Source organism: Arachis hypogaea, chromosome 8 (assembly GCF_003086295.3).
Source record: "Arachis hypogaea cultivar Tifrunner chromosome 8, arahy.Tifrunner.gnm2.J5K5, whole genome shotgun sequence".
NCBI classification, from domain to species: Eukaryota; Viridiplantae; Streptophyta; class Magnoliopsida; order Fabales; family Fabaceae; genus Arachis; species Arachis hypogaea.
The window spans coordinates 39,676,206-39,692,419 of NC_092043.1; the positions used below are offsets into that span (position 1 = coordinate 39,676,206).

General features: G+C 32.5%; 1 protein-coding gene across 1 annotated transcript; it reads left to right on the forward strand.

Annotated features, from left to right (window-relative positions):
* The first annotated feature begins 3,135 nt into the window (after window positions 1-3,135).
* Window positions 3,136-7,947, forward strand: LOC112707416 (proton pump-interactor 1). Its single transcript, XM_025759153.3, has 8 exons — window positions 3,136-3,349; window positions 4,029-4,436; window positions 5,189-5,374; window positions 5,468-5,647; window positions 6,006-6,200; window positions 6,436-6,534; window positions 6,687-7,196; window positions 7,289-7,947. The coding sequence occupies exons 2-8, from the start codon at window positions 4,068-4,070 to the stop codon at window positions 7,619-7,621; spliced, it is 1,872 nt and encodes a 623-aa protein (XP_025614938.1). The 5' UTR covers window positions 3,136-3,349; window positions 4,029-4,067; the 3' UTR covers window positions 7,622-7,947.
* The last annotated feature ends 8,267 nt before the right edge of the window (window positions 7,948-16,214 follow it).

The following is a 16,214-nucleotide window of genomic DNA, read 5'->3' on the forward strand; positions in this document are numbered from 1 at the left end:
ATAAACTGCTTGTTATTGCTTAACGGTTGACTAGCGACATTAATAATTTGTTCAAAATAAATTTTATATATTAGTGTAAAGAAAAATATCTACTTGATTAATTGTATTATCTAAAAATTCCTGTAAATATAAGTTATAATACATAATAGTATAAAAATCTTTTTATATTCGTAAATTAACGATGCATAAAAAGTTACTTTCTCACTAAGATTTTATTCAAATATCTACAAACTTAAAAGTTGTATTTTAAAATGATCAATTTTTTTCTAACTATAATGTATCTGAGAATTGAGATGGATGGTTTCAAATAGCAAAAGTTTGTTGACTTTGTTCTAACAATCTAAATATTTAAATTCTAATAAATTACAAGCCCGTTATTTTTTTTTTATTTGATGATTATCAAGATTGGTTCGATCCTAGTTTGGAGCTTGGGATTTAAAGTAATTTGATGTGAAAATGATAGTAAACTATTATGTTATTTATAAAATTTAATTATATTATCTATAAATTTTCTGTATAAAAACACGAATAAAAGTATAAAAAATAATATTAATTTTTTGTTTATGAAAAGTTGGTTATATTATTTTAAAATATTTATTTATGCTATTATATAAGTTTGATATTTTTATAATTGATCACTTGACTAACAAACCAAAAATATATGAAATATATAAATTAGGGTAAATGGCAATAATAAACCAATTTGCATGAAATTTTATATGATTAAACCAAATAAAAAAATGAGACATAGATCAATCAAAATTATATACAAATAATAATAACTTAAATTCATTTATTTTAGTTCATAGTACATTTTTATTTTAATATTAAAATATATAACAGAAATCAAATAATTATTCATAATTTACTATATAGTTTTTATTTTTCAAAAATATAGTAGCTTCCACTTTCCTCCACCCTTTTTCTTTACCTTTATTAATAAAGAAAATATCCGAGGTATTTTCTCTTGTCAATTCTATTCGTTACAAAAACTTCAAAATATATCCATGTTCTTTCATACTTAGCTATATATGACTTATCTTTTATCATGGGATATGGAAAAAATTCTTTAATGTGAAGAGATTGATATTTGCTAAGAGGACAAAGAGAATTTTAACCACCATTAAATTTATAATTTCAAATATATGCGTAAATTTTATTATCTTAATTTAACATAATTAGACCTTTATTTATTCATTTTATTAATCTTTTATTTTAGAAAAAATTGATCCATGAGATACATAGTTTTTTTAAATAAATAAAAAAATTATATATTTATCAGTTTGTACAAAATATAATTATTTACTATTTTACATATTATTTCTCATTTTCACAACAAGTGTAAGCGAAATTGAAAATATATATTTTTTATTTTAATTTCACAATCACTATCAATGTAATTGAGAAAAAAATAATTTATTACAATTTAGTTAGCAATATCGATATAATTTGAACAAAAAAAAATTTATGAGCTCTTTTAAATAGAGGAATTCTCCACATACAAGCATTTTTTCATACAAGTCATTTATTTCTTTTTCTTTGTCTTTTTTTTATGCCTCCTCTTTTTCTTCTCCTTCTTTTTCTTTTTCTGTGCCTCCTCTTCTTCTTCTCATTCTTCTTTATTTTTGAAGTGTTTTATCTTCATCGTCGTATTTCACCTCGTTCTTCTTTTAATTTTGCAACATTATGTATTTTTTTCTTCTTTGTTTGATTTTTTCTCTAAAAAAAATTATGAAAATATGAAATAAGAAAATGAAGAAGAAGAAAAAGCAGCAGAAGATGAGGAGGAGAAAGAGAAAGAGTTCTAAATTATGCATAAGGTGTACTTCAATGAATTTTGGGAGTATTTTTGTAATCCTTTGGGTGTATTTCTGTAATCCTTTGGGTGTATTTCTATAATCGTTTGGGTGAATTCCTGTAACCATTTGAGTGTATTTCTGTAACCATTTGGGTGTATTTCTGTAATCGGTTGGGTGTATTTCTGTAATCGTTTGGGTATATTTCTGAAATTCAATTATCTTCAAAACGATTTCAAAGTTTGATTTCAAAAACCATAAAAATCGAAAAAAAAACAAAGCAAGAATACCAATAATAAATGCAGATAAAACACCAAATGAAAAGGCAAAGAAAGAATGCACGAAAGAGATCGAACAAATTTGACAATAAACTCGTTTTCATGGAGGAAGAAGAAGAAGAGTAGGAGAAGAAGAATGAAGAGGAGGAGGAAAAGGAGGAACGCGAAGTACGCCATGGAAATTGTATATGAGCCAGCGTACTTTTTGTTAAGTTTCTCCCAACTTGTATGACTTGTAAACTAAATAACTTGTATGTGTAACACTTATCTTTTAAATATCTTCCACTATTTTCAACTGTTTATTAATATATTTATATTTCTTAAAAGCATATATGCTATTCTAGGATTTTTTTAAAAAAAGTCTATAAATTAGTGATATTTTTATTTGCAAAAAGTTAGGTAAGTTCAACTTCAAGGCTATGATCTAACTTCTATTTTCTATCTATTTTGCAGAAAATTGCAATTGCCAAAAACCAACCATATCATAGAAAACCCCATAGTAGCAAAATATGTTGCTTTTAAGAAACAAAACTTCCAACTTAGACAGAGCCCCAAAAAAGTAAAAAACTAAAAACAACAAATAAAATAAAATAAAATAAAATAAAATAAAGAGACACCTACAAAACTTGGACACGGCCAAAATTGTAAAACCTTAGAAACCTTTATATATTATGAAGAGTTTTAAGTGTACCAAAAATACTAATGTTTCAATTGTTTTAACTATTTATCTGAATTATAAAAAATATATATAATATATTAATTAAAATTAACGGTTAAAATGACTTCAACACCAACGTTCTCGATACATTTAAAATTTTTCCTACATATTATATATATTTTTCTTTATCGCAAATAATGGAAGAAAATAATTTCCATAAAACAAAAAAAAGCAAAAATAAATCCTTAAAATAACACTGTCAAGAAAAACGGAAGTCCTACCTTTTTTACTGTGAAGATATTCAGGACAATAGCGATCTACGCTGCTGAACGTGAAACAAAAATCTTTACTTTTTTTTCTTTTTAATTTTTTGGATATAAATATAAATAGTTAAAAAGTGTAAATTGTAAAAGATTATAGTCTCTCTCTCTCGCTATATCTTTATATTTCTCTCTCTCCTTCTCTCTGTATTTTTCTCTGTTTTCTCTCTCTTTAACTGGTTCTTCGTCGCAGGAAGAGAGAGGCTTATTTGGGTCCGAGGTAGAAAAAAACAGAGCGAGATCTGAACTTTTTGGAGAGACCCTTTCTCAAAAGAGGGTCTTCTTCTTCACTGTCTGGTATTCTCTCCATCTTTTTTCTGGTGCATTTTTTCTATCTTGTTCTGTTTCTTTGGTCTTGGTTTTTCTGTCCATTCGCTCAATGATTTTGTCTTTTTTGTTGAATAAATTCTGGGTTTGATTCTGATCATTCAAATGTATTCAGATCATATATAAACTTGTCGAAATTTTCGTGCTTGTAGCTCAGTTTTCTGGGATTTGGATTTGCATGTCGAGTTTTCAATTTTGATGAGGCTGTGGTTTTGGATGCATAAAAAGATGATTTTTATCGTTTATATCATCTGGGTGTTTGTGATTTGTTTCTATTTCATGTTAAAGGTGGAGATGTTATAGCATTTTAGATCCCTATGTTGATATTTTCATGCTCTGATCAAATTTGATGGAATTCATGTACTGATTGATGAAGTTAGGTGTTATATCGTCATCGTTCATTCGACTTCGGCCTGCATATATCTTATTTTTGGTACTTTTTTATTTTTTGAAATTTGTTAGATAATTATAACAATCTCTGTGAATTGTTGCAAAAAGGATTTGTTTTTTATTCGTGGTTTAAGAATTTTGTGCCTGGTTTATTGATCATGTGGATCAGAATCACTGAATTAGTATACGCTTGCTCCGTATTTGATTTCCCTCAATATTGATTTTCTTTCCTAATATTTTTATGTTCTTTTGGGAATAGGTTTCTTTAGTTTTGTGAGGGTGTGTTGTAATTGGAGCCATGGCGGTCGAGGTTGTTGGATTTGAGATGGTTCAAGGACCAATGGATACTGGTGCTGAAGGAGGCAAACCTATTTTGAATGAAAAGGAGCATGGCAAGCTGGAAAAGGATTCCAGCGCGGCCATCAAATTCGGCTCACATGGAGATGAATCTGCTAAAGGGGAAGGGAATAAAGTTTCTGATTCCAGTGTTCCGAAAGAGGCAGCGGAAGAGTGGCCTGCACCTAAGCAGATTCATTCCTTCTATTTTGTTAGGTGCCGGCCTTATGAGGATCCACATATTAAATCTAAGATTGATCAGCTTGACAAAGAGATTACCAAGAAGAATCAAGCCCGATATCAGGTCACTGAAGCACTGAAAGCTAAGCGGGTGAGTTCTAAATAATCTGTCACGGCTACTTGTCTTTTAGTTGTTGTTTATCAAAATTTGAAAATGACAAGAGGATCCAAGGTGAGAAGTAGGATGTGTTCGAATATGGGGTTGGTTTCGGTGTCTGAGCATATGTGTTGTTCCTAATGTTAATAACTGTGATGGCAAGGGTGATAAAAAAAACTGTTCATATGTTTCAAAAATAACTAGTTGCTGATTTTTCCGCTGTTTACTGTTGTGTCTTTTGACAGAAAATCTTAATTTATTGTTTACCATAAATCTACGCTTGACTAGCTTTGATTTTACATGGAGCACTATTGCAAGGGAGTCAAATATTTATTCTTTTGATAATGCATGTCTTTATTGAATTGCGCATATTCGGGCATTTATTCTGGATTTATCGAGTCAAAACAACTTTTGCTAATATTAGGATAAAATAAAATAGAGAAGTATGTGACAAATAGCATTACATCTATTTATAAATTGAATGCACAAACACCAAATTGGTAGCAGAATATATAAGATTATGAGGTTCAATTTACAAACCCCACTTACCCTATTGCCCTACACTGCTTTCTTACACGAGTTAAATTATGTCTATTTTATCCCGTGTATCACAGATGACAGGTCACATCACTCTTCTTTTTTATTTTATTCGTTTATTTTTTTTATAACTCTAGATTAGTTTTCCCAAATCTTAATGACAGATGATGAGAGCTTAATGCGAATTTGATTTGGTCTTACTCTTGCAGTCGGAACGGGCAGAGTTAATTTCTCAGATCAAGGCTCTAAGAGGTGACAGCAGACAATTCCAGAGTATTGTGGATGAGAAAATAAAAGAGATCGAACCTCTGCAACAAGCACTGGGCAAGCTTCGTACCAACAACAATGCTGGTCGCAGTGGTTTATGCTCATCGGAGGAGGAACTCAATGATATTGTGTGTTACGAGTTCGATTTCTTTGAATTGCATATTAATTGCTCCATCTATTGTCTATTAACCGACCACTTCTTTGTGCTTCGATTGATGCAGATATATAGCTTGCAATACCGCATACAACATGAGAGCATTTCTCTAAACGAGGAAAAGCAAATCATGCGAGAAATTAAACAGCTTGAGGGGACAAGGGAGAAAGTTGTTGCTAATGCTGCCATGAGGGCCAAGTTACAGGATTCTATGGGACAGAAGGAAGCCATTCAAGACCAGGTTAAGGTAAGATAATTTTGCTTATTGTTCTGTTGAGCTTCTTTTTATGAAGTGTCAGGGTGCTTTTGTTATAGCTTTTTCTGGCAAAAGATCGCTTGTTTTAACCGAAAAACTCACTTTCCATAAATTTGTATGAATATAGAATAATCTGAATTTTTCAAATCTATCAGTTTTCTGCTTTTTCTCTTCAAAAAGTTGAACAAGTAACATTTAAGAAAATCATTTTGTAGCTTTTTTAATTATATAGAAGAATCAAGTTTTCAAAACTTTTTTGAAGATGAAAGACAAAGGCACCCCTAATATACTTGAAACATTTACTATTCAATGAGTTCATTAGAGATTAATTGCCTTCGAATTATTGCAGGCTATTGGTGGGGATTTGGATGGAGTGAAGAAGGAGAGACAAGCGATTCGGTCCAAAATCAAGCAAATTGATGATGAACTGAAAGTCATCGACAAGGATATCCAGACTCTGCAGGACGAACTGACAGTTATCACTCAAAAGAGGGAACAGGCTTATGAGAGTATTCAACAGCTGAGAAAGAAGCGTGACGAGGGGGTATGTTTTGCATTTTAATACTAGCATTTTCTAGCCCTCACGGCGATTGTCTAACATGAATGACCACCACTCGGCAATAGTAGAATTTTGTCATACTGTTTCTTAATTAACATACTTGATGTTTTGTCAGTCGGAATCGGTTCTAGTAACTACAATCATGATTTCTTGGCTGAATTGTTTTCCCAGTCTCGTGTTTGCACTTGATTCTTAATTTTATTTATACTATCTTTCTCAGAATTCCCATTTCCACCAATCCCGTATAATTCTGAACAAAGCAAAGGAACTTGCTGCAAAGAAAGATGTTAGTGCTATCGAGGAACTTTCACAGACAGAGGTTTGTATTCGTGATATTCATTCTTTAAAGCACTGTGAGATTATTTAACAATGACATTGAAATTTCTCTCGCATCTGTTTATTTTTTTTTCTGGGTTATGGATGCGATCTTACTTTTGTTTTATATTTTGTTATTTGCGTTTTTGGTTCCAGGTCGAGAAATTTATGTCACACTGGAACAGTGACAAAGCTTTCAGGAACGATTATGAGAAAAGAATCCTTCCATCATTGGATATGCGTCAGTTGAGTAGGGATGGGCGGATGAGGAACCCTGACGAAAAGCCAATCCTGGAAGAGCCAAAGGTTGCTGAAACTGTTGCACCGGCAAAAACAGTTGCAAAACAGCCAAAGGAGGAGCCTAAGCCTGCTCCTCAGGAAACCTTGGTCACTCAAGCAGTTCCAAAAGAAGCCAAGAACAAAGGGAAAGACTCAAAATCCAAGCTGGCAAAGGATATAGAGGAAACTGATGAATATGACTTCGCGATACCCGTAAAGGAGACTCCCAAGGAGCCCAAAGTTGATCCAGCAAAGCTGAAAGAGATAAAGAGAGAGGAGGAAATTGCGAAGGCAAAGCAGGCTTTGGAAAGGAAGAAGAAGCTAGCAGAGAAAGCTGCCGCCAAAGCCGCTATCAAGGCACAAAAGGAAGCTGAGAAGAAGCTCAAGGTAACTGCCACACAATTCTTCTTTCAATGTATGTTTTTCGAATCAAAACATTTTCGTATTTCGCATATATCTAAATATGTTGATATCTTTAGGACCGCGAGAAGAAAGCAGCAAAGAAGAAAGGTTTGGCAGCAACTGACGCGAATCCCGAGGAACAACCAGAAGATTCAGCAGCAGTGGAGGCCACAGAGCAAGAAAAGGAGGATAATGTCGAAGCCCCAGCTCCAGTGGCAGTGAAGGAGAAGGCCCTGAAGGAAAGTAGTGTTAGATCCAGGAGCCGTGCTGCGAAGGGCCCTGAATCGATTCCAAAGGCCATTCTCAAGCGGAAAAAGTCTACCAACAATAACATGTTGTATGCCTCAATCGCCGCCTTCGTTTTGGCAGTTCTGGTGTTGCTGATTATTGCATACATCTATCTTATCTGAAGAAAGAGAGAAAAAAAAAAAAAACCAAAGGTTTAGATCTAGAAGAGAAGGAAGTGTATACCAATTTTCCTAGTGGCTGGCTAGGTTTGTTGAGGGGTAGCCTTTTAAGTTACTAATATGGATCATGCAAAACTCCTGTGCTTTTAGCTTCTGCTTTTGTGGGGGGAGAAAACTTGATACTTTTTTAGTTTGACTGTACCTTTTTATCAAATTTTGTTCAGCTATCTTTTGACATGTTTATTACTGGATTCTTGAGTTTGTTTCTATAGTTTAAATTAACTTGGTCAGAGGAATGGCACCATGGTATGGTATGCTTTCAAACTTAATCTTGAGAGTTTTGCATTGCTGGTTATGTAATCTTGAATCTTTTGATGATTTAGAGCACTATTCCTTCGAAGTCCGAAGTGATTGACTTGGCTTCAAAATCACTCTCTTTTCATAAATATTTTATGTACTTTATAAAAAGACGCTTATAAAGTCTTGGATTTTGTCATTATAATAGTTCACTTTTTGTAGGGATAGTTATTTTAAGATAGGTTAACTACCATTTTGGTCTTTTAAGGTAGGGGATCTTTTGTCTTCAATTTTTTTTTTTTTTACTTACAAAATTGTCTCTAAGAGTTAATTTAGTTTTAAAATCGTTATTTTTACCAAATTTTTTATTTTTATTACCAAATTACTTCTAATTAAAAAATATAAAATAAAAAAAGAAAATGGGGAAGGGGAAAGGAAATCACACTTGGGGGATTACCGGGGAAGAAGAGGAGGAAGGGAATCCATTGCTGCTCCTTGTCGTTCGGTCCTCGCCGCTGGATCTCACCGTCAGATCTCGTCGTTTCCTTTCTTCCCCAGAGGGAGAGAGAAAGAGAAGTGGAGAGGAAGAGAAGAGAGGAATAGAGGCGTTGAGGGAGACCGCGTCCAGCTCGCCACACCCTGTCTCGTCCTCATCGCGAACTGCCGTCGTCGGTCGCCATCGAGCCATGTCCTGTCGTCGCCGCTGGAGTGAGGTCACGTCGACGCCAGCAGATCCGCAAGGTTGGACGGGTGTCGATGCTCCTCGCCGGTCGCCGCTGCTCCTCGTCCTCCTTGCCGGTTGTTGTTGTTGGTGTTCTGATTCCATTATCCATTGTTGTTGTTCTTATTTTTATTCTGGTTGTTGTTGTTGTTCCTTCTTCTACTTTCTATTTTTGCTTCTGTTTTTGCTTCTGGTTCTGCTTTTGTTGTTGCTCTGATTTCATTATCTATTGTTGTTGTTCTTCTTCTGCTTCTGGTTGTTGTTTCATTATTGTTGATTTTGCTTCTGCTTTCTGCTTCTGCTTCTACCTCTGTTTTTGGTCGATTTTGGGAAACAAGGGAAAGAGTATTTTGGTCCGAATGACGATTTTAAAACTAAGTTAAATCTTAGGGACGATTTTGTAAGCAAAAAAAGGTTGGAAACGTAAAAGATTTTCAGCCCCTACCTTAGGGACTAAAATCGTAGTTAACTCTTTCAAGATATTGTAGTTCATTATATTAGTGTTTATATTAAAAGCAATTATGTTAAGTGTATATTAAAATCAGCCACTACAATAAAATACACATTATAATATAAAATACACATTAAAAATAATTAAATTATATATATATTTATACATAAATATATAATAGTTGATTTATAATTGATTTAAGTGTGTAAATAGCATTTTTGTATTAACAATCAGTCAATTGGAAAGGGTTATTCATGGAAAATTGTTACTATTGGAGGGTTTTGACAAGGTGGTCTAGTGAAGTGTTGTAGAGTAGAACTATTGAGATGGCGGCTTGCAAAGAGGATGATATATTATGAGTTAGGTGAATTTTATGGTGCCTAATTTACTTTTAAAGGTAAAAAAATAAAATGTTTAAAGCATAGTTATTAAAATCGGATCGAACCAATTGGTTCAACCGAATTTTTCGATTGAACCAAACCCTATATCGGTCCGGTCTGATGTTTGGACCGTATAAAATAAAGAACCGACACAAACCGATCAAATCTAGAGTGAACTGGTGAAAATTGGTCAAACTTGGTGAAGACCAATCCAAATGAATCGTTCTCAAAATGCTTGAGGTGGGGTTCAAACCCCTATCTTTAATGAGAGAGATGTCATTCACAACCACTAAGTTGTCATGCTTCTTGTTAATATGTATGCAAATTATATTACATATAGATATCTTTTATCAAATAGTTTACTTCTATTTAATTTATTTAATTTTAATTATAAATTCACTCATTCTTAAATTAATTATATTTTTATTTAACAATAATTATAAATTCACTTATTTTTTTTAATTATATAATATCTATTAATATTATTTTTCAATAAATACTTGTAGTAGTATATAATAGTATAATAGATATAAACTAATTAATAAATTATTGAAATTTAAAAATAATAGTTATTTTAATATAAAAATAAAATAAAAATATTTATGATAGAGTAAAAATAATAAAATACATATTGTTCTTATTTCATATTATTTTAGAATAGCTAAATATTCTTAAAATATTAGTGAAAATATGTATTTTAATTTTAATTTTAATTTTAAATTTTTGACTATTTTTTATTTACATAGGACCGGGTCAATTGGTTCAACCGGTAATCCACCGGTTGAACCAGTAACTCAATGATCTAGTAGCCTAATCGGTTCGATCACCAGTTCGATTCTGAAAATTATGGTTTAAAGTAAAAAGTAAAATATTTAAAATTTATTAAATATTATCTATTTAATTTTTTAGGAAGTTAGACACAATGTTAAATGCACTATAGCATTCACCTTATGAGTTTTGAGAGACTACTATTTGAAAAAAAGTCATATAAAATTTGGAAGTTTTTTTAAATAAATAAAATACATATTTTATTTACCAAAATAAACAATTTATAGTATTTTTACAAAATTGTATCGTATCTCTTATCCACGGTAAACGAAAATAAGAGTGTACGTATCTCGTTTACATTATAAACGAGATAAGGCACGAAACACTAGACATGTTTATTTTGTTTACCGTGTCAACGAGATATGTGAACTCCTATTTTGTTTACACTATAAACGAGATACGTGAGGAATTATGATGTTTATAGTGTAAACGAGATACGTTACGACAAATTTTTAGCAGCTATAAAAGGATGTGCAATCTTTTGAATTCTTCACAAACATCTCACTTCTTCTTCACTTACGTTTTTCTTCCAAAAAATAAGCCAAAATGTACAGTAGTGGTGGATATGTGGTTGTAAGTGTGTATCTCAATTACCATATAAGAAACAGTGACACCGAGGTCATATTTGAGTGTGATAATTTCATTCTGTTGCACCTGGCGAGTTAGTTCTTTGTCTGAGCTGAAGAGTCTGATATTGAGTAGCGTTGGTGGTAGCAGGAGAAAAGAGGTTGGAAAGGTGGGATATAGGTTGCTAGCACCGATGGAAATGGAGTTTTCTGGTTCCATCTGTTTTGGCTCCATGGCGACGATCATATGCACCTCATGTTTGACATTCATGGGAGAATCATGGCGGAACAAGTTATGGAGCTTTTTGTGGAGGTCGGTGATGTTGGTGGTGGTGGATCTGGCCATTCAGATTTGTGCAGGACGACTTACCTCTCGCACCACCACTGATACACGTTGCGAGTCCAGTGGAAGACATAGACGTGGATGGTGAGGAATCCGACGAGGAATATGTTGCAGATAGCAATGATAGTGGTTCGTCTAAAGATGATGATGAAGAGGAGTTTGTACCCGAGACGTTGTTGGAGGCATCAGTTTGGTATCTTTTTCTTGCCCCGCACTAAATTCCGGCCTTATCAGCTATACCCAATCACTATCAGATGTTGGATTTGGACGCGATGCACGAGAAAACTCCGTTTTCCAACACGGGTGAAGGCTATTACAACTTAGACGGTTGTGTGGAGTTTCGGGTTGGTCACATTCAAGAGTAGAGATCAGGGATGCAGTGATGTAGGGTGTGAAGAATTACAGTATTTGCAGAAGTATTGAGTATCGAGTAGTGGAGTCAGACCGATTAAAGTACCATGTTTATTTCTAGCAATATGTAGTTGGATGCCCGTGGAGTCTCTGTGTTACCTTTCGACAGAATCTCGAATATTGGTGAGGCCTCGTTTAACTATTGTGTAATTAATATCATTTATCACTGTTATATTATGTGTAAATGTTAATCATGTATGTGTTATTTCGTTAAGAATATGCGTACGATTAGAGGAATGTATACGTGTTTAGCACAAGTAAGAACAAGTAAGCCATCAACTTAATAACTTAATTTAAGTAACAACAAATTTAAATAAAACAATTTACTAAAATAATTAATAACTAGAAGCATAAACATCTTGTTACTTAATTAAGTTAACCAAAAATATTTAATTAAATAATTAATAAACATATACTTAATAACTTAATTTAAAGAAAAATAAACCCAAATAAATATTTAAATAACAAATCCATTTTATTAATACCTAAAATTATATCCTATTATTTAAACCATTGCTAACAATATATTCATTTGCCTAACATATATTGCATACTACTTTTATAAAAGTACTTTAAGTATAGCTACACATGTATATTTTAACATAAACATAAAAAAAACACCACCATAATCTCCTAGTAATTCGATAATATGATTAGAAAAGAGTAGAAGTGAGAGAAAAGTTGAAGAAATGGATGTAATAAGGACTCATCTGGCACTCTGAACAATATATATATAAATGTGTAAAAAAAAAGAGTGTATGTATCTCTTTTATACTGTAAACGAGATAAGACCGTTACACATTACATATATAAATGTGATACGATTACGTTGTTTTGTATCTTATTTCGTTTATAATGTAAATGAAATACGGTACATTTTCATAAAAATATTATAAATTATATATTTTATTAAATAAAATATTTATTTTAAAAAAAATCCTGAGACTTGAGACTTTTTTGCTATAATAGCTAGCCTTTTAGGCTATGATTTTTCGAAATCTAGCTTGTTACAATAGACTCTGGAATCACATGGATGGGTGTTACATTTATACCTCTTTCAAAAGTAAAGAAGTGTGTTAACTTGAAATAAAAACAAAAAATGCCTTTTGTTTTGATATTGTGAATTTCATATTAGCACTTTTTTTTTTTGATAGTCAAACGGGGCTAAGAGCCCCAAAAAAAGACAAACAATTACAAATTAATAACACAATGGGGTAAGGAAGCCCTTCTCATATCAGCATCTAAGATGGATCTTAAATCCACAAAAGGGGAGTCAATGAAGCAGTATCATGCAGCTCTCTCCTTCACACTTTTTTTCGCTAGCCAGTCTGCAGCTTGGTTACTCTCCCTAAAGGTATGTTTGATTTCAACGCTCTATTGTTTTTTCAACCAAACATTGATACTCTTAATTAAGTTGTTTGGGTGCTGATTAAGTTTTCTTCCTTTCATAATTACTCCATATACAGCCCTTGAGTCTACTTCAAGTTCCACTCTTTTGAACCCTAAATCCCAGGCAGTCTTCAATGCATAGCAAACTCCCCAAAATCAGCTTGAAAGGTAGAGCAGGACCCTAAATTAACCATGAAGCCGGCTACCCATCTCCCCCAATGGTCCCTAGTTGATGCCTTTAAAACATGGTACTTTCATGTTGGACCGTCAAACTGGGTCAAATTCATCGGGTCAGTCCATTTATCTATTTAAATGGGTGGGTGGATTTTGTCTCTAAAATTAAGTCTGTTTAAATTTCGGGCTAAACGGATTGAAACCGATTAACTCGAAAAAAATGACGGGTTAAGCGGGCTAGTCCGTGGGCTAAATAGGTGACCTGTTTATTTTTTTTTTTACATTTTTTTAAAAATAAATAGCACTTTAGCTGATATTTCTCTCGATCCGAAAATCTGACCTATCAACTAAAAAAAATATTATTTTTAAAGGTTTTTGACATAAAAGTAATATTTTTTGTCAAAATATTTTTCAAAAAATAAAATAAAAGGATAAATGGTCTGGTCCGTTTAATCAATCGGGCTTACCATAAACGCTCCGGGCTGAAAAATTATGACCCGCGAATAGAGCAGACTTAAATGGTCTAACCCATTTAACCTATGAGCTTAACGGGCCGGGCCTAAACAGGCCAGGCTAGCCCATTTGACAGCCCTACTTTTATGAACCTGTGGTGTAGTGACACACTCACTGCATAGCAAACAAATGGGTGCAGTGACTTTGCCAAAAGCAACAAGCTCGCAATGTTTATGTGTCATACCATGTCGAATGTGAATATCGTGTTAATTTACGTCATTCACCATTTGTCTTTGATGCAATGTGTTATACCCAAAAGGATATTTTTTATAGGGATGATGGTCAAATTTGTTTTTGAAAGATTATTCGTTTTTTAAATTAGTCTTCAAAAATTTTTTTTAATCAAATTCGTCATTCAAAATTTTTAAATTAATCGAGTTAGTCTTTCTATCATTTTTTTTGTTGATAGCGTCAAAATTTATTAATGTGGCACGTTAAGTGATATTACAATACGCACATAAAAATATTATTTGACTATTATTAACATGATAAATTTATGAAATAAGATCAAATCAAAACCTAATTGAGAGGAGAATTTGAGACATTGAAATCTCTCAATTTGGGATTGATTTGATGTAATTTTATAAATTAATCATGTTAGCCGCCAGTTAGGACTACTAGGTGCGTGTTGTGGTGTTAATTAACGTGTCATATCAATAAATTTTGACGTCATTAGCAACGAAAGTGACGAAAGGATTAAAATGACTAACTTAAAATATTGAAGGACGAATTTGATTAAAATATATCTTTTGGGGACTAATGTAGAGAATGAGTGATTTTTCGGGAACTAATTTGGACTAAATTTTTAAAGTGGTCTTTTAGATTCCGCTTGTGCACCAATTGTATCTCTGAGTTCCCAATTGCACTATTTTGTACCTCGAAATTGACTCCATAAAAGTCTTCCTACCCATTTTTGGTATGACTCAGCAGATCAGAGAGCTGATGTGGCACAGCAAAAATAGATCCTCTCAAATTTTTTTTTCAATTTTTTTTGTAAAATGTGATCTTTTATCATATATTTTTTAAGTGAGACAAAAAAAAAAATATATGAGAGAAAATATTAAATAGTGACAAGAGGATTAGTATGGTGAAGGATTAGTATGGTGATGTGGTTGGCGATTAAGAGGATCTGCGTGTTATTACTGGTGTCGCCATTGAGTTTACTGAGTGCGTGTAACAAGAGGAGGCAACACTGTCATTATTAGTGAGGTTAGTAAACAGTGACAATTTTGTTATTTTTATTATTTTTTACTAACCATTGATGATTGAAGGGTGCTTATTGGTTTTTATTGTTTGTCTGTAGTTGGAATTTTTTCATCGTTGTTGAAATGTTTAGGGTTTTATTTGTTGTTTTGTTAAGATGAGATGCTCTATTTTTAATTAATGGAATATGGGATAAACTTTTTCTTCACCATACATGACATGAAAACTGTTGAATTTTGGAAATAGTGATGCTCATTGAGTTAATGTGTGCAATTGTTGTACTTGATGTGGATGGAAATTCTACTTGTCCAGTTTGCAGTTGAAGACGAGTGGCTCTAGCTCCCTGCTACATGACTAGGCCCTTATCATTTGGTACATGTCTTCAAAAGTTTCGTTGAGACTTGGAAAAAGAGTAAGAAGAACAACAAGAATATAGAAGAAACAAAGTAGAAGAGGAAGAAGTACAAGAAGATGGGTTCTAGGGTTTATAAATGCAAACAAGAACTGCTATGGAGTATTAACATCTCTTTTCCACGTCACCTAGCCGTTATCAATGCCAAAGTGGCAGTGATTGTATCAACTCACCATCTCAACTGCCGAGTCATGCCAAAAATGGGCCTGAAGACTTTTATAGAGTCTAGAATTCAATATCGAGATCCAAATAGTACAATTGAAAACTCAGGATACAATTGGTATACGAGTCGAATTTGGAAGACTACTTTAAAGATTTAGTCAATTAATTTGACCATTTACTCATACTTTATACGTTTGAAAATTAGTCTTTTTTATAAGTCTAAGGTGAGAACTTCTTTATTCTTATTAATAAATACTCAAATTACTCCTAATTTTTTTTTTATATTTGATACTTGTATCCTAATAAACTTTTATTCTAGTCAAGTTTTCCAAAATTGTTTGCGTCAGATATATTAGAGTTAAGCTCAAAAGTAGTATAACTAGGTGGAATTTGGATCTTCTAAATTTTGAATTCTCACTTTAGAGGATAAAGTATGATCTCTCACCATTTATTTGATAGGTGGGACAACCAAGAGTAAATATGAAAGAGTATTCAAGGGTAAAAGATCATACTTTATTCTCTAAAGTAAAATTCAAAATTTAGAGAATCTATATCCAACTAGGTGTATCTTTTTGAATATGAGAAATTAAAAGTAGTGCAGAGTTATCGTATCTACATATCAGACACATTTCGGATATGACGTTTATCGTCCGATATGTGTGTCTTTTGTGTTCAACTGTGTTAATAAAAAATAAAAAATTCTTTTCTAAATCTAAACACATTTAGATATACCTAAATATTATCAC

Bases quoted from the DNA above. Each gene is read 5' to 3' on its own strand.
- LOC112707416 (XM_025759153.3), top strand. From the start codon at position 4,068: ATGGCGGTCGAGGTTGTTGGATTTGAGATGGTTCAAGGACCAATGGAT. The intron at 5,375-5,467 runs GTGTGTTACGAG...CGATTGATGCAG, and splicing joins AGGAGGAACTCAATGATATT to ATATATAGCTTGCAATACCG. The intron at 6,201-6,435 runs GTATGTTTTGCA...TATCTTTCTCAG, and splicing joins GAAAGAAGCGTGACGAGGGG to AATTCCCATTTCCACCAATC.